Genomic DNA, 18,537 nt, shown 5'->3' on the forward strand with positions numbered 1-18,537 from the left:
TACAGCTTTCTTGCCACCTTGAAAGGTTGCAAGAGGAAGCTCTACAACTATACACACCTGTCCTAAGTTTAGTTTGGCATGCTCCTTTGCTGAATATTTCAATGACTTACCCAGCAGGCTCTGGCATCACTACAAAGTGCTGCGGCCACTGCAAATCCTGGCCAAAAATATGCAAGTCAGAAGATAACAGTGACAAATATATTTATTCCACTAACCAGAAAAAAACCTTTACAAGAATAAAGTTTTAACAGAAAGCAAATGTTTAAGCAACTGTCTGATTAGTTGCTCAGTCCAGGTGGGTTGTTTTTCCATTTATCATCAGTCACAGGTGCCTTATTTTGCTTGCTCGAGAATACGGAGAGTGAGAGAGAGACAGATACAGAGACAAAGATATGGGTAACGTGCAAATTTACCTACAAGTTAATTACTCACCTTTTATCTGCCCTAACATGATGCTGCTTAACATCCTTGAGATACCGTCCCATATAATATTCCAAAGTGCTGATAATACTGCTGTCTTTTTCCACCAGCTGTGCAGCCCTAGGCTGAGATGTTAACCAGTCCATTAAAGAGGACAACTGCTCTTCCTGCTGAATCTGCAAGGCAGTAAATGAAAATATAAAAAATTATTTTCTAATTTCTCTATATGTAGTAACCTCTCAATTATAAGCAAAAATGAAATATGTACTTTAATTCTATACTCTCAATTCAAAACATAAAAACAACTATTAAAAAAAGAAGAATGGCTCTCAGTTATATTATCAGGACAGAACCAGGTTTTCAGAGGACCACAAGTTCAGCTTTGTTATGGATTACTAACAGTAGGTCTAAAAAGCATAAGTTATTATCAAGAACACACAGCCTTTTCGGTTATCATAAGCATCAGATTTAAGCCACATTTGTACAGCAGCACATTTTAGTGCATGAGGAAATACCAGTCCCTTGTACGTGAATGTAGAAGCTAGAGTTCTCAGTGATAAACCTCAGAAAACATGGTACGCAAATAATAGCAATGAATTGTGTATGATATAATGGAGTGTATGTGAAGGATGCTAGTTCAAATCATAGCTTAATGTTCCTGAAGGGTTTAAATACAACTCCCTGGAATATTCTTGCAAGAAAGCACAACAGTACCAAAGTCCTTTTACAGCATCATGAAACTGAGGATGGGATACAAGACGACACATTTCTGCTGTATACACCTTGGAAATGAAAATATTTTCTTTATTTACTGACAATTAATTAATGGGAAAGTCAGACTTGGTAGGTGCCCATTTTCAGCAGAAATCTGGTGAGAAAAGCTGGAAAGTAGTAAAAAAAAGTTTTAACAACTTAAAATTTTCAAAAATAATACAAAAAACATTTGCAGTTTAATTATACCAAAATAGATGGTGTGAAAACATTTGCAAAGAATAAATGCAACTTACCCAATAAAGATTTAATAATTAAAGAAACTTTAGCCAGTTTACAGAGAAATTTAAGTTAGTATAATACAAACAGGGACTGCAATATGAAGTGAGAAAGAAAAAAAGCAGGGTTTTGACATATTTAAAAAGAGTCAGGGCAGAGAAAGTACATGGAAGTAGAGATGTTCTGAGTAAAGAGGTGTAAGGTGTGAAACATTTGTTCATATTTGGGATATAGCTTGTCCTGATGTTGAAGAACACAGATTTTCGCTAGGTAATCTTTCAGAATGGTTTTAAAGGACTGGAGGGAGGATATTAACCTGATGTACACAAGTAAGGATTTCCAGGCCTTAGCAACATAGTAGAAGTGCAGACCAAGTCCAGCAAATTTGATAGCACTGTCGACAGAGATGAGTTTTTGGTCACTGGATTATAAGGACTGACTGAGAACATAGTTCATTTAGAATAATATTTAGTGCTGTGATGCAGATGGATGCTGGATAATTTTATAGGTGGTAAAAAAAAGTTATGCACTCACCATAACTTTCCATCTGAGTAGCTGTACTTCATTTGTCTTCAACCTGTGGGTATATGGATCCGAGACAGCAGTTTCACCAGCATCTGATCCGAGCACCAAGCTCCTCATCCTAACCATAATACCTCTTCATCTCCTTCTTTCCTTCAGATCGAGTTTGCTGCACCATCAATCTAAGCCTGACCCAATTAGACCTTGCACAACGGGTTATATACAACCCTACCCAGTAAGAACAGGGGAGCCGCAGAGGTGCTCTCTCCCACCTACCACAATAATAAATCATAAGGCCAGGGGGAAGGAGGGAGGGCCGGTTGAAGACAAATGAAGTACAACTACTCAGATGGAACATTATGGTGAATACATAACTTCTTTATCTGAAGTAGTTTACTTAATTTGCTCTTCAACCTGTGGGACAGAGTCCCCAGCTACTAAACACCTGGGTGGCCCTCATGGAAGGATATTCTGGAGCACCACAGAGCCAAAGGATGCTGTCCCTCTAGATATCATGCCCAGCTTATAGTGAGAAATGAAGGTATGAGACTAGGACCAAGTAGCCGCAGAACAAATATGATCAAGAGACACCCTGGACCAAAAAGCTGCCTAAGTAGCCATGGATCTAGAAGAATGTGCTTTTACTTGACCCGGAGGGTACATACCCTTGTCTTTGTATACCTGGAGGACACAATGAGAGATCAATCGAGCCAAAGTTACCTTGGAGATTTGTTTGCCTAGAAAGGGTTATGAGTAAGACACAAATAACTGGTCGGACTTGCGAAAGGTCTTGGTTCTGTATAAACAAAATCTCAGTTGTCTATTTACATCTAAGAAATGCAATTTATATTCACCCCTGTCCTGAAAATTTGGAAAGAACACTGGTAAATTAATCGTCTGGTTAATATTGGTCTCAGAAGCCCGGGAAGAAAGGATGGATTGGTATGAATTAACACCCTGTCCTTATGGAAAACCACATATGGAGCTTTGATAGACAACACTTAAAGTTCTAAAACCCTCCTAACTTAAGTGATAGCTACTAGGAAGGCAGTCTTCCAGGATAAAAATTTTAGGTCCACTGACACAGCCGGCTCAAAGGGTGGAGCAAACAGAGCCTGTAAAACCAAAGTCAGGTCCCAAGGAGGGGTAGGATCCTTCACTGGAGGTCTTAAAAGGAAGGTACCCTTAATAAAAGGTTTTACAAAGTTTAGAGGATGCTATCCGCGGTGGTGGTGCTGCAGTAGCATTGTCGCCTCACAGTAAAATGCTGACCGGTTCGACTCTCAGCTAAAGAGTCTTCTGTGTGGAGACGTGCGTGAATGGGCGTACCTTCGTTGAAGGCTGTGCGTTAGGGCTGGCAACTCAGCACGTAAAAATCAACTGCCAATCATTAGCGGACCGGAGTTCCGCTGTGGCGACCCCTAACCGGGAAAAGCCGAAAGACACAACAACAACAATAAAGTTTAGAGGATGCTAAAGAAACCATGTTTGCCCCAATATGAATGTGGGAAATGGCAGCCAATCTAACTTTCACAGTAGAATAGCTAGCACCTTGATGAAATATATATATATATAATATATATATATATATATATATATATATATATATATATATATATATATATATATATATATATATATATATAATATATATATATATATATATATATATATATATATATATATATAAAGAATTCCAACACTGCCGGAAAGGTATCTGTGAAGGGATCCAGATCCCTTTGAGAAGTCCAGATGGAAAAACACTTCCATTTACTGCAGTAAAGCTTCCTGGTAGACGATTTGTGAGCTGCAACCAGAAGAGTTTTGACCGGAGAAGATAAAGCGGAAGTCCTAGCTATCATGGGAACTGGAGCAACCAAGCAGTGAGCTTTAGACTGTCCAGATTTGGATGAGATCCAGAATCGGATCCAAGATCCATGGAGGAGCTAGAAGATGAAACCAAGGGAAGGGAAACCATACTTGGCAAGGCCAGAACAGGGCAATGAGGATCACTTTGATCCCCAGCTTGCAAGCCTTCTGGAGGAATTTCAAAATAAGAGGTAATGGGGGGTAAGCAGAGAGAAGACCGGGAGGCCAAACATGAACTACAGTGTCCCTGGGGGAACTCCCCCTGCAGGGGGTTCAGAGTGAAAAACTTGCTGCACTTTGCATTGGAAGGAGATGCAAAGAGATCGCAGCAAGGCCAACCCTACACGAGGAAGATCTGCTCCACTGCTGAAGGATTCAGAGACCACTCGTAAGGCATCAAAATAGTCCTGCTCAGTTTGTCCGCCAGTAAGTTGGACCTTCCCAGAATATGCATTGCTACCAGAAATCGGCTAGTGGAAATCGCCCATTCCCACACTCTCATGACCTCGTGACAAAGGGGACAAGATCCGGCTCCTCCCTGCTTGTTGATGTACCAGTCTACTGATATGTTGTGTGACTGTATTGCAATAGTTCTCAGAGGGAGAAAGGCATGAAGGGGCTGCAACGCTATAAGGACCGCCCACATCTCTAGGACGTTGATATGCAACTTGGTTTCATTCAGGAACCACATGCCTATGATTGTCCTTCCCGAGTAATATCCCCCCCACCCTAGTTGGGAGGCGTCCATGGTCACCTTGGCTTGGGGAGGGGCTGTGACAAACGGCAGTCCCTCAGCCAATTCACAGGAGTGCATCCACCAGAGGAGGGATTCCCTGCCAGCCCTGATGATGCGTATTGGATGTGTCAAAGGCAGATCTAACCATGACCACTGGGACCACTAATGTCCACTGTAGGACTCACACATGTAGACGAGTACAAGCAAGAAGGGTAATTGTGGCTGCCATGGAACCAAGAGCTTGTAATACCATCTCTGCTGATAAGAGAAGTGACTGAATGACCAGGGACACATGGAGTCATAAGCTCCAAATTCTCTTCGGAGTTAGAAAAACCTTTGTTTGCATAGAGTCTATCCTTGCTCCAATGTACTCTAAAACCTGGAACAGGATCAGAGAAGATTTTGTGTTGATAGTGATTCCCAGGTGGCCAGACAACTTCAAAAAGTAATCTCTGGCTTGACAAAGTAGACGGTTGGTGGGAGCAACAAGGAGCCAATTGTCCAGGTACGGTATTCTCTGAAGCCTCAGGTGAGCCACTACAACTGCCATGACCTTAGTGAACATCCTGGGGGCTGTGGTGAGACCGAAGGGTAGCGGTCAAAACTGATGATAATTGGCCCCTAGCCGGAAGCGGAGGAACCTCCTGGAGCGTTTGTGAATCTTTACATGGTAGTACGCATCCTGGAGATCTATCAAGCACATCTAGTCTCTCTCCTGCAGATAAGGCAGGATGGATTGCAATGTGACCATCCGAAACTTTTCTTTGGCAACTGACAGGTTGAGGGTAGAAAGATCTAGAATAGGTCTTAGGTCCTCTGTCTCCTTTGGCACCAAAAAGAACCTGGAGTAGATGCCCAATTCGGGCTGCTTGTGTGGGATGGGTTGGATGACTCTTTCTTTAGCAGCTTGTCTATTTCAAGTGCTGCTGCCTCCCTTTGTGCAGGTGGTACATCTGGGAAGTATTTTGGTGGAAGAGGAAATTCCACAAAGGGAATAATATAGCCTCTGGATATGATCTGAAGCACCCAATGGTCTGTTAACATGGACTCCCATTCCGTTAGGTGCAACGAAAGATGCCCCCCGACTGCTTCCAGAGCAGAGCAGTCAGGCAACCCCTCAGCGGGCCTGCCTGAGAACGGTTCTAGAGACCCCAACATTCCTCAGATCCCCTCTGTCTCTGGGCCGGCGTCTATCAAAACCCCCTATGCCTCTGGAGGAAGACAAGTCCTGAGCATCCTGGGAATACTGAGACTTCCAGAACCACATCTTCTTTTGCTCTCACTGATTCCTGGAGAAGGATCTCTGAGGGTTAGAGAAGCAGATCCCAACGGCAAACAGTGTCTTCCCATCCTTTTTGCTCTGGACTAATGTCTTGTGAATGGTCTTCCCGAACAAGGAACACCCAACATAAAGGGCATTTGCAAATGACGCCTTAAAGGGCTCTGTGAACTGACACAACCTGAGCCAAGTGTGACGCCTCATGGCAACGCCGGACTCAGCCACCCTTGCTGCTTTCTTCAGTGGTATGTGAAAGGAGGCGCATGGACGTGTTGGATACCGCTTTTAAAGTGGCCATCCGCGCACAGAATGTGCTCTTATCCTCCAGCGACATGGACTCTAGAGACAACTCAGCCAGCTCTTTGACAAGGTCGCACTGCAATCGGGTAACATGTGCCAAATAATTCAGCGCCCTTATGAAAAAGGTAGCCAAGGCATACACCCACTTCCCTAGGAGATCCATATCCTGGACTCTCGGTCAGGGGGATGGACCATAGAAAGTACAGTTTTGTACCTACCATAAATGTAGATGTTCGAGTGCTAATACAGCTGCAGTCATTACAGATGGGTTCTCCTGCCGTCAGGCGGGTCCTCGGTCGGCCGAATTCCAAAGTCTAGGTCCGGCGTCGGTTGTTGTCGCCTTCTTCCCTGACGTCAGTGCGACAGGGGTATACAAGACACAGTCGACGCCATTTTCTTCAGTCTTTCTTGCCCCAGATGTCAGGTGCCCCCAGAAGGAAGGCAATACATAATTTATATATCTATGTATAGTCATGCAACGCAATATAATCAAAATTCAGTAGTTGCAAGCAAATACACCATAGAAGGATAACCCAACAGGTTGTATGAGGAGGAGTTAGCCACTAGGCCTGTACCAAGAGGAGAAGGAGGGAGGGTAACCTGGACTGCAGCTGTATTAGCACTCGAACATCTACATTTATGGTAGGTACAAAACTGTACTATGTTCATCGTGCATACACAGCTGCAGTCATTACAGATGGGTAGAATCCCAAAGCTATGCACAGGGTGGTAGGCACTAGGTGGAATTAGGAGGAGCCAGAATGCCCTGCAACACAGCAGTGGCAAAGCCTGCTCTTGTTTTGGAGTATAAAGGTAGGTGGTAGTGTTTAGTGAAGGTATGCACTGAACTCCAAGTGGCTGCCTCCAAAATATCTTTGGTAGGAACTCCTCTGAGGAAGGCTGCAGAGGTAGCTGTGGCCCTTGTGGAGTGGGATCCGATGCCTGCAGGCAGAGATTTACCATGAAAGGAGTAACAAAAACGTATGCAGTGGCCTATCCATTTTGAAATTGTCTATTTGGAAATTGGCTTCCCTTGAGCTCCTACAGCATAGGACACAAAGAGTTGTTCTGATTTCCTGAACGGCTTTGTTCTGTCCAAATAGTAACGCAGCTGTCTATGGATGTCTAAGGAATGTAGCAGCCTTTCCCCTTTGTTTTGAGGATTGGGGTAAAAGGTAGGCAAGTGTATGGCCTGATTTAAAGCTACCCTAGATACTACCTTAGGCATAAATGACGGGTTGGTTCGTAGGGAAACCCTGTCCTGATGGAAGATGAGAAAGGCTGCACAGCCATGAGGGCTTGTAATTCCGAGACCCTACGAGCTGAGGTAATAGCCAGAAGGAAAGCTGTTTTCCAGGACAAATATTGCAAATCTGTTGAGGCAGCTGGTTCAAAAGGAGGCAATGTTAATTTTTCTAGAATGTAATTAAGATCCCAGGCTGGGATTGGTTGTTTCCTTGGAGGTCTTATATTCTTAGCCCCTCTGAGTAACTGTCTTAAGAGCGGGTGAGAGAATAAGGGTGGATCAGTGTTGTATTCTGCAGAAATGGCTGAGGCATGGATTTTGATGGAGGAGAATGAAAGTCCACTGTTCAGCAGCTCAGTTAGATACTGTAATATCTGAGGCAAATTCAGTTTTCTAGGATCCTGGTCCTTTTTCTCATTCCAAGTGCAAAACCGCTTCCATTTTGTGGAGTAAGCTTTTCTAGTAGATGGCCTTCTGGCTTCCAAAATGACATCCTGTACCTCCTTGGAGAGTAGGGTCTGTTGTGGTGTTAAGGAATTTTCCATGCAGCCAGATTGAGTGTTTTCAGCTGACTGTGAAGAGTTTTGTAGCTGTGCTGAGTCAGAAGAAGAGGCATTAGAGGTAGGGTCCAGGGAGGAGAATGTGTTAGGCTCCTCAGGAGTGGGTACCAGTGTTGTCTTGGCCAGTCTGGAGCAATCAGTATCATCTTTGGTCTGTCTGCTCTTGTTTTCAAAAGCACCTTGGGCAGTAGAGAAAGAGGTGGAAAGGCGTAAACGGTCTGTGCTGACCAACTGAAAGAAAGGGCGTCCACTCTCCAGGCCTTTGGATGAAATGTCCTTGAACAGAATTTTGTCAATTGGTGATTTTTGTGGGAGGCAAATAGATCTATGTCTGGCCTTCCCCATGCTTTGATCATCTTTGTAAACACTTGAGGATGCAACTTCCATTCGCGAGTGTCTGTCATATTTTTGCTTAGATCGTCTGCCAGCGTGTTTTCCATACCTGGCATGTACTGTGCTTGAAGCTCGATTTGCCATTCCAGAGCCCTGTTCCAAAGTGACATGGCCAGCCTGCACAGGGGGTATGAATGTGTTCCTCCTTGTTTGTTTATGTACCACATTACTGTGGTGTTGTCTGTTCTTATTAATAATTGCCCTGGATGCAGGAGGTACTTAAAAGCTGTAATTGCTAGCATTTCCTTTTGATTGATGTGAAGGTGCCTTTCCTTTTGGGACCATTTGCCCTGAATGCACCTGTCATGTGTGCCCCCCAGGCATGGTCTGAGGCGTCTGTTGTGATGACTTGATTTGCTTGAGGTTTGAAGAATGGTAGACCTGCGTTTGTTTGGCATGCTGGAGCCCACCATAGAAATTCCTTTTGCAAACATGGAATTAGTGGTATTATTGTTTCCAAACTGTGGCTGTGTTGAGACCATAGGTTTTTAAGGTACCATTGAAGTTTCCTCATATGCAACTTTGCACATGGGATTAGAAGAATGCAAGATGCCATGAATCCCAGAGCCTGCAGGATTTTCCTTGCAGTTAGCCTGGTACAATTTTCTAGTATCTTGAAGTACTGAGTTAGTTGCCCCTGTTTTTCTGGCGTAAGATAGGCCATCTGGGTGTTTGTGTCCAAGTTGGCACCCAGGAAAATTATTTTCTGAGATGGTGTTAGCCTGGATTTCTCTTTGTTGACTGTGTATCCCAGAGAATTCAATAACTGTGTTACATAAGCCAGATGCTCCAGAAGTACGAGTTTGCTGTCCGCTTGGATCAGGCAGTTGTCCAAATAAGGGTATATTTGTATCCCTTGAAGTCTGCAGCAGGCAATTACTGATGCCAGGCATTTTGTGAATACTCTGGGCGCAGTAGATAAGCCAAAGGGCAATGCAGAGAATTGATAGTGGATTGAACCTGCAAGAAATCTGAGGTATCTTCTGCAGCTCTGTCTGATTGGGACATGCAGGTATGCCTCCTTGAGGTCCAATGTTACCAGCCAAGACCCCTTGCCCAGCATGGGAAGAAGCTGCTGTAAGGTGAGCATCTTGAATTTTGGTACGAGTAGAAATGTGTGTAGGATGGATAAGTCCAAAATGGGTCTCCAATCGGTTCCCTTCCTTGGTACTAGGAATAGTCTGGAATAAAAACCTTGACCTTGTTCGTGAGTAGGTACCTCTTGAATAGCTTTCATGTCCATGAGCTTTGAAATTTGTATTTGAGCCTCTGCCCTTTGATTGTGTGGCAGGTTCAGCATGCCTCTCATTTTTGGAAGAGTGTGAAAATGAAATCTGTAGCCTCTGTTTATAATGTCCAGGATCCATTTTTCTTTTGTGACAATATGCCAATTTTTTGAAAATAATGCCAGCTTTCCTCCCAAGGGTGCTGCCACTTGAGCCTTGTTTGGCATGCAAAGGGGAAAGTCATTGGGTTTGTTTTCTGTATTGCTGTGCACTGTCTTCGCCACCTCCTGATGCTGGAGGTTGCCATTGTCTGCCTCTATATGATCCTTGAGATTGCCCTCTGCCCCTTGCGCGTCTGTATCTACCTCTTTGGGGCTTGTCCGTGGCTGGAAAGGACCAGTTTTTTGAAGGCCAATTTCTACTAAAACGCGGTGGTTGTACCTGTAGAAAGGCCTTAACAGTTTGCATAGATTTAGCTTTTTCTTCCATTTTCCTTAGTATTTCCTCAGCATTAGTACCAAATAATACATCCTTTTGTAAAGGAGCATCTAGTAATTTAGCTTTGGCATGATCAGGCAGGGTTTGTTCCCTAAGCCAGACATGTCTACGAATGACTGATCCTGTAACTGCAGCTCTACTTGAGGCCTCTAGAGCATCATAACCACATTTGTAAGGTGTGCTTACCCACTTGTTCTGCACTATGCATCATATCCTGCAACTCCTTCAGATCTGGTTGTTCAGGTTGTGACAATTTATTCTTTAATTGTGATAACAGAAATTGCTGATATTTAAGCATATGGAACTGACAATTTAAGGCCCTCATGGCTAGAGTGGCAGAGGTATATACCTTTTTTCCCCACCTTTCTAAGGATCTAGACTCTCTTTCGGAAGGTAATGGATTCTTAGCAGTAGAGGCCTTCATTCCGTTGGGGCCCTGAAAAATGGTTTCTGGGTCAGCATTATGGCTTTTGTAAAGAAACTGGTGTGAGTTAGGAACTCTGTAGTACCTATCAGGCTTGACTGGGGCTGGAGGCAGGGAATCCGGATTAAGGCAAGCCTCCGAATAAACATCATCAAGTATGTCCAAGACAGGAGGTATCGCCAGAGGTCTGTGCTGAGGTAGCAGAAGAAATTCCCTAAGCCTTTTCTTTGAATCTGAAAAGTCCTGGCCTTCCCAATGGAAATGTTCCCTCAAGATATGCAAGGTTTCCCCGAATGAGAAATCCTCTGGGGGGGATACAGAAGAAATGGACTGCTCTGCATCAGAATCTTCAAAAGGGGAGTAGGAATGCTCCTCTTCATCAGAATGTTCTGAGATAATGGAGCCCTGGTCAGAAGAGGGAGATTCTTCCTCCACTCTGGGTCTCTTGTCCGGTGGGGGTTGGGAACCCCTGATAAGAGTAATTAAATCCTCAGCCATTTTGAGCATCTGCTTTTTAGGCATGGGGCCTGGAGATGGGCCCTGTGCAACAGGCCTCTGGGAGTGCATGGCTGATTTAGACTTAGTAAAGGCCTTGATGGAAAAGGAAGAAGGTCTGAAGACACTATGGGTGGAAGTAGACCTGTCCACATTAAGAGGCTCAACACTCACAGTGGCTTTGGTAGCTGTAGTCAGGGTGTGGGCCGAGGAACCTACGGTCTCGGTTACAGAGGACACCGCCAGCGAAGTGTCGTCAGTAGTCAAGGGCTGCGTAGGTGCCTCACTGAGAACTGGACCACGTGTAGCCGGTTTTGGCGTGGTGTCTGTGGAGAACGCTGGCCTTGCGTGTCGGTCTTTGTCCTTGCGTTTTTTGGACAAAACGGTAGTCGGAGTCTCCGACGACATTTTATAGTTAAAAGCTTTACCAAAAAAGTGCTGGGCGAACTCCGCCTGACACTTAATAGTGCGTTTATTTAAAGTAGCACAAAAGCGACAGCTCGAGACGTCGTGGTCTGGGCCTAAACAAGGAATACAGAGGGAAAGGAAACCCTTATGCGGTATTTGCTTCCCACAAGAAATACAATTGTTAACTTTGTCTGACATTGGTCTGAGGCAAGAAAAGTTTCCCCAACGGGGTACTTAGCTTTAAAGAAGACTTTGGTTTCCAAATTTTCGTAATTTCAGGAGCTGGCCGACCGGCACTTGCGAACTGCTTCTGCTTCGGGCACCGCGCGGCAAAGAAGACTGAAGAAAATGGCGTTGGCTGTGTCTTATATACCCCTGTCGCACTGATGTCAGGGAAGAAGGCGACAACAACCGACGCTGGACCTAGACTTTGGAATTCGGCCGACCGAGGACCCGCCTGACGGCAGGAGAACCCATCTGTAATGACTGCCAGCTGTATGCACGATGAACATCTTTCTTGAGCTAGTCCTTTCTTGGTGGCTGCTGCTACTACCACAGCATCTACAGGGGACCCTTTGTTCCAACTAGGTCTATCCAAAGGGGGGCTTAGGATCTTGTCTGGGCACTTCGGAATTGGCTCCACGGTGTCCGGTTCCTTCCATGCCTGGGAGGTGATCAGGTCCACCAACAGTTCTGCGGGAAGAGAAACCCAAAAAAAATAGATGGGCCCATGCCAAAGGCGATCAGAAATACTGACTCATCCGAGGTAGGCTTGGGGGTGGACCACTCCCCCCATTGGCGCAGGATTTCAATGATGTCTCCAAAGGAGACATTGTTGGGGGGTGATCTGGGGAAGCCTTCTCCCTCGTCCATTTCGGTGTCCTTTGTGAGGGACTCTGGAGAGGAATCCAGGTGCCTCCTTTTGACACGTCCATTTGCGAGAAGCCTCTTCGGTGGGACTCTCCGGAGCAGACTCGCACACTGTTGTTCCGCAAGGGGAACCGGCTGGGGCACATCGGGCATGGGCTGCCCCCGAGTGGACAAAATGGCCTAGGTCGCATCCAGAGCTGAGGGAGCCGGGGTGGAATCCGAGGAAATAGGGGTCTTGACCCACTTGAGAGGACCCTTTTCACCACATCGAATGCCAAAGAAGAACGAGACTCCTAGACCACCAAGTAAGGAAGCTGCACTCCCCAGACCAGATGGGGGAATCGCAGCAGAGCCCGCAGGTGCCAAGATGCCAAAGGGGGGACCATGACCAGACAGGGTCAGAGCCCATAGAAACACCACCTTGGATTAGACACCCAGACTACGGCTCAGAGAGCTGCCCAGGTCCAAACTCATTGGATCCAACGTGCTCAGGGCAATGGCCGGCATTGAGGTACAAGGTACCATCAGTGCCGACCCCCTGACTCAGAGACCTCTCGGATCCGAAAACTCAGATACTGGGGGTTGGATCGGAGAAGGCGTTATTGGGGTGAAAAAAGGGGAGAGGGAGCTGGGCGAGACTCCCATCTGGATCTGGGTGCCAATAATTCTTTGCATCATTTTGTCCATCTCTGCTTCACTCAAACTTCTGGTGGAGTGCGACGAAAAAGCCACTGATGCCGACCTCGAAGGTCGGTGCACTGACACACCCTGGGAGAAGGTCTAATCTCCAGTGAGAAACTTGGCGACCAGAGCCAGGGAGTACTAGGACTGGAAACAGCCTGAAGTTTCTGTGGAGGAAGGTATTTTAGCCAAAGGCGACAAAGAATAGAATTGGTGGAAGGCAGAATATGAATTGAAAGGCAAAGTGAAAAAGGGATGAGTACAAGAAATGCAGATTAAAAGCACTCGTCAGGTAACATTCTTTACACCTACATGGACAATTCTGCTTCAAGCAGGTATACTGGGGGGGGGGGGCATCTGAATGTGCAGGAAGGCAAGGTCTTTTTTGGTAAGGTAGATCAGATTTCCATACCTGGAGTGCAAGACAACTGCTAAAAGGAGGTCTGAAAGGAGGAATGCAAGTTGACCATGTACATCATTTTCAGTCCCAGCTAGCACACTAAGCCAGTACAGTGGAGGCCTCCAACATGCAGATTGGACAAGAGGAAGGTTTTTAGCAGTGCCTGGTACCCAGTTCGCTGAACATGCATCTCCACTTCAAATTTGGCCAAATTGAGGAGTTCCTAAAATCAACTCCAAGATTTACTAATATTACAACTTGGCTACGTGGGTAATCACAATCGTTCAAGAGATCACAAAATTATCAACATCTAATACTGAATTACTCTGTGGCTAATACTCATCAAACTCAAGGCGCAGCATAGACCTGTCAGAGCACCAAAGTCTACTCAGATTTTCTGACATTCGGGTAGCAGCAAAGATTTGTGGCAGATGCACAAAAGCACTAGTGACAGCCACAGAGATGTCTTAGCATTTTATTTGGTCTTGCAAACTACAACTGTGATATTACCTACCATGGACTCTGTGAACAGCTGATGATGTCCTGGTGTGCCCTAGAGAAAAAGAAAAGAAAAAAAGACGTATGAAATGATTCTCAGTGCACCCCCCCCAAAAAAAAATGCAGCCTGGAATGAATACATTAAAATAAAAGAATATTGCCTTTTCAGTGAGGTTGAAAAGAACTCTGGCCAAAGCTTCAGCAATGATCTGAGTGTTCCTACTTAGCTTCCGAATATCCACCTGTCCCCTGGAAAAAAAACACATCTTTATGTCTTACTCTCAAATAGTGTTACAGTGTATTGTGCTCACACAGCAACCCTTTAGAAAGTACAGATATATTAACATATTCACTAACAAAAACATTCAAATAAAAATAAATGCCATAGTGCAACTCCTCATACACAGGATTAACCCTCCAACCTTCCTACCACAGTAATGGATTTCATGAGAACAGAAGTAATCTCATCTCCACAACAAGGATACAAGTTAGCTGCTAGGCAAAAGAAAACTACAGTTGTGTACACTTACCATAAATGTAGATGTTGGAGTGTATTCACTGTTGCAGTCATCACATTTGGGGTTATCTGCTTGCAGTAGCCCTCAGTCGGCCTGATTATCAAAGTTTTGGGTCCTGCGTCGGTTGCGGTCTCATCTTCTGTGACGTCAGGTAGTCAGGGGTATAAAGCATACAGTCGAAGCCATTGCATCAGTTTTTCTTGCACAAGATGTCAGGTGGCCCCCTAATTGGGAAGCAATTAAATATATACACACACACAAGGTTATACCTCCAACAAAAAAGCAAATACACCAAAGAATAACGTTTAGTGGAGTGAACCACTTCTCCTGACTAAAACTGAGAAAATTAATATGGAAACTAAAACACAGTCAGGGAAGCAGAACAAAGCAGCCGGAGGGCTAATTCCTTAAACGAACGTCACAAGTTATTCAACTCAAGGAAGTAGAATCCAAACTCTCAAAAATCAGTAGTAAAATTTTATTGACAAGAGTTGGCGCTTTCACCTATTCAGGCTTCATCAGACTCAACAAACAGTGGCTGTATATTTTATTATATATTTTTTATCATTGATTGAGTGTTTTCACTGTTGTTTTTATTCATATATATGTAATGCTTTATTCTGTATAGTAGTTCAGGTCTTCACATCTTAGCTGACACTTCAAGCCTACTTGTGTAATATTATTTTTATTTTAGTTGTTCATTATTAGTTAGTGATTTTGATTAGTTGCACTTTAAATAGTTCATGTTTTAATTGAATTGAATCATTGATTTTGTTTCCCGCCTTCTGTGCAGTATATATTCTGTGTTATACAGCCACTGTTTGTTGAGTCTGATGAAGCCTGAATAGGTGAAAGCGCTAACTCTTGTCAATAAAATTTTACTACTGATTTTTGAGAGTTTGGATTCTACTTCCTTGAGTTGAATAACTTGTGACGTTCATTTAAGGAATTAGCCCTCCGGCTGCTTTGTTCTGCTTCCCTGACTGTGTTTTAGTTTCCATATTAAAAAAGCAAATACACCAAAAAGCTTTTAAGCATAGCTGGAGGGAGGGTAACCAGGACTGCAACAGTGAATACACTCTAACATCTGCATTTATGGTAAGTGTACACAACTGTACTATGTTCTTCATGTTTCACTGTAGCAGTCATCACATTTGAGTAGATTCCCAAAGCTAAGAATGGGAGGAGGAATTTAGATAGCATTAGGACCAGCTATAAGGCCCTGCAAGACTGCAGTGGTAAAAAGTACAGTTTTGTACCTACCATAAATGTAGATGTTCGAGGATTCCATTGCTGCAGTCCTTACTATTGGGTATAGTCCGCATCCAGTCGGCCCGAATACCAGAGTATAAGGCTGGCGGTCAGGCGCATTAGACTGACGCCAGTACGCCAGGGTACTAATGCGCATGACCGGCCATATCCTCAGTCTTTTCTTGCCCCAGATGTCAGAAGACCCTAAAAAGACAAGGCCCAAAATACCTGCACCAAAACATGAACAATATATACAAAAATATAAGCAGGTAAATCACCTACACAACCACCCCTAAACACAGAGGGAAGGAGGGAGGGACTGCAGCAATGGAATCCTCGAACATCTACATTTATGGTAGGTACAAAACTGTACTATGTTCTTCCTTCCATTGCTGCAGTCCTTACTATTGGGTAGAATCCCAAAGCAGAGGTAAGGGAGGCTGGCAAATCATAAAGAAGCAGGAGCTGACAACATGCCTTGCAAAACAGCTGTGGCAAAACCAGCCCTAGACTTAGAGTAGATAGGAAGGTGAAAATGCTTAGAGAAAGTATGCACTGAACTCCAAGTAGCTGCTTCCAAAATATCCTTTGCTGCCACCTACCCTAGATTTGCTGTTGAAGTGGCAGTAGCCCTAGTGGAATGAGGCCTAATCCCAGCTGGAACCTCCTTGCCATGATGGGAATAACAAAATGCAATGCAAAAGCCAATCCACCTAGAAATAGTTTGTTTTGACACAGGCTTGCCCTGAACTCAAAGCAAAAGAAACAAACAACTGCTGAGACTGCCTAAAATCCTTAGTCCTGCTTAAGTAATAACGCAATTGCCTGTGTACATCTAAAGTATGCAAAATCTTTTCCCTTTATTTTGGGGTCTGCATAAAAGGTAGGCAAATGAATAGTTTGGTTTAAAGCCACACTAGAAACCACCTTAGGCATAAAGGAAGGATTAGTACGTAATGATACCCTATCCTTATGGAAAATCAAAAGGGCTCGACTGCCATAAGGGCCTGCAACTCAGACACCCTTCTTGCAGAAGTAATAGCCAACAAAAAGCAGTCTTCCATGACAAATATTTCAATTCAGCAGTAAAGGTTGTAGAGTAAGTTTTTCCAACACAAAATTGAGATCCCAAGCAGGAGTAGGAGCTCGGGGTCTTATATTCTTAGCCCCTCTAAGAAACTGCTTGAACAAAGGATGAAAACAATGGTGGGTCACAATCATAGTGAGCTGAGATTGCTGCAGCATGAATCTTGATGGAAGAGAAGGACAGACCCTTGTCCAGTAACTCAGTAAGATATTGAAGAGCCACACTCAAATTAGGCAGAAATCTCCAAATTCTTTGCTTTACTCCAAAATAAAAATCTCTTCCATTTTGCTGCGTACACTTTCCTTGTACTAGGTCTTCTAGCTTCCATAATCACATTTAAAACTTGTTGAGGAAGTTGAGACCTGCTGTGTTTCAACACAGAATATGCCAGGCTGTCAGAGGAAGAGAGTGAAGCTTGACATTGAGCAGATGACCGTCCTGCTGGGATAACAGATGTGGAATCAAAGGTTAAGGCCATGGAGGCTTCTTTACCAGACTCCGTAGAGGGTACCAGTGTTGCCGAGGCCAATCTGGAGCTATCAAAATCATCCTTGGCCTGTCCTGTCTGACCTTTAACAGTACCTTTGGAAGAAGAGGCAGAGGTGGAAAGGCATACAGATGAAGGTTTGTCCAACTGAAAGACAGAGCATCCACTTTCCAAGCTGTGTGATGAAACCTTCGTGCAAAACTGTGGCAGCTGGTGGTTTAGTGGAGAAGCGAACAGATCTATGTCTGGAGTTCCCCATGACACTGTCAATTTCTGAAATACATGAAGATCCAGTTTCCACTTGTGGGGATCCATGATTTGTCTGCTTAACACATCTGCTAAGGAGTTCTGTGCTCCTGGCAGAAACCTTGCCTGAAAAGTTAGGTGCAAGCGTGCTAGTCTCCCATAAAATCATTGCATGCCTGCATAGAGGATAAGAATGTGTTCCCCTTGTTTGTTGAAGTACCACATGACAGTTGTGTTGTCTGTTAGAATCAACACCTGCCCTGGAAGAAGTAACTCCTTGAAAGCCAGCAATGCGAACTGGACTGCTAACATCTCCTTTATGTTGATATGTAGATGCTGTAGTCTGGCAGGCCACTTGTCTTGTATCCACTTTACATTTAGATGAGCTCCCAAGCAATGTCTGAGGCACCTGTCGGTAAAATCTGACTCGCCTCTGGCCGGGTCACAGAGAGTCCCTTGTTTAGGTGACATTCCTGAGCCCACCACAAAAATACTCTTTGAAGGCAAGGTATTATTTGAATGACAGTGTCTAAATCCTGGCAGTGCTGTGTCTATACATTTTGAGATACCATTGTAACTTCCTCATATGCAGTTTGGCATTGGGAAGCACCAGAATACAAGATGCCATGAACCCTAATGCTTGAAGGACTGTCTCTGCAGTCAGCACGGACTGATGAGATAGTTGATGGAAGTAAAGTGACAGACTCTTTTGTTTGTCCGGGGTTAAAAGGCCATCTGGGCTGCTGTATTCAGTCTCACACCCAGAAAGCACATGTCTTGAGAGGGTACTAGACTGGACTTTATTTCGTTCACAGAATACCCTAGGCATCTTAGCACTGCTATAAGATATTCCAGATGCTGTAGAAGGTCTTCCTTTTCTTGAGCCAGAATCAGGCAGTCGCTAAATAAGGATAGATTTGAAGTCCTTGTAGCCTGAAGTAAGCTATCACTGGAGCCAGAACCTTTGTGAATACTCTCAGTAGATAAGCCAAAGGGCAATGCAGAGAACTGATAATGAGAATCTCCAGCTTGAAACCGCAGATACTTCCTGTAACTTAGCCTGATATGCACATGAAGGTAAGCGTCCTTGAGATCTAAAGTTACCATCCAGTGATCTTTGCCCAGCAGGGGTA

General features: G+C 44.4%; 1 protein-coding gene across 1 annotated transcript in view; it reads right to left on the reverse strand.

Annotated features, from left to right (window-relative positions):
* NCLN (nicalin) overlaps positions 1-18,537 on the reverse strand; it is a 336,835-nt gene that overhangs the window by 114,879 nt on the left and 203,419 nt on the right. Inside the window, exons 12-14 of the mRNA XM_044053743.1 lie at positions 13,977-14,064; positions 13,832-13,870; positions 433-596 (exon numbers count right to left, since the gene is read on the reverse strand). Of these exons, the coding sequence (XP_043909678.1) occupies positions 433-596; positions 13,832-13,870; positions 13,977-14,064 (291 nt within the window). The remainder of the gene's footprint in view (positions 1-432; positions 597-13,831; positions 13,871-13,976; positions 14,065-18,537) is intronic.

This window comes from Protopterus annectens, chromosome 13.part0, assembly GCF_019279795.1.
Source record: "Protopterus annectens isolate FY-2018-M chromosome 13.part0, PAN1.0, whole genome shotgun sequence".
Classification (NCBI taxonomy): Eukaryota; Metazoa; Chordata; order Ceratodontiformes; family Protopteridae; genus Protopterus; species Protopterus annectens.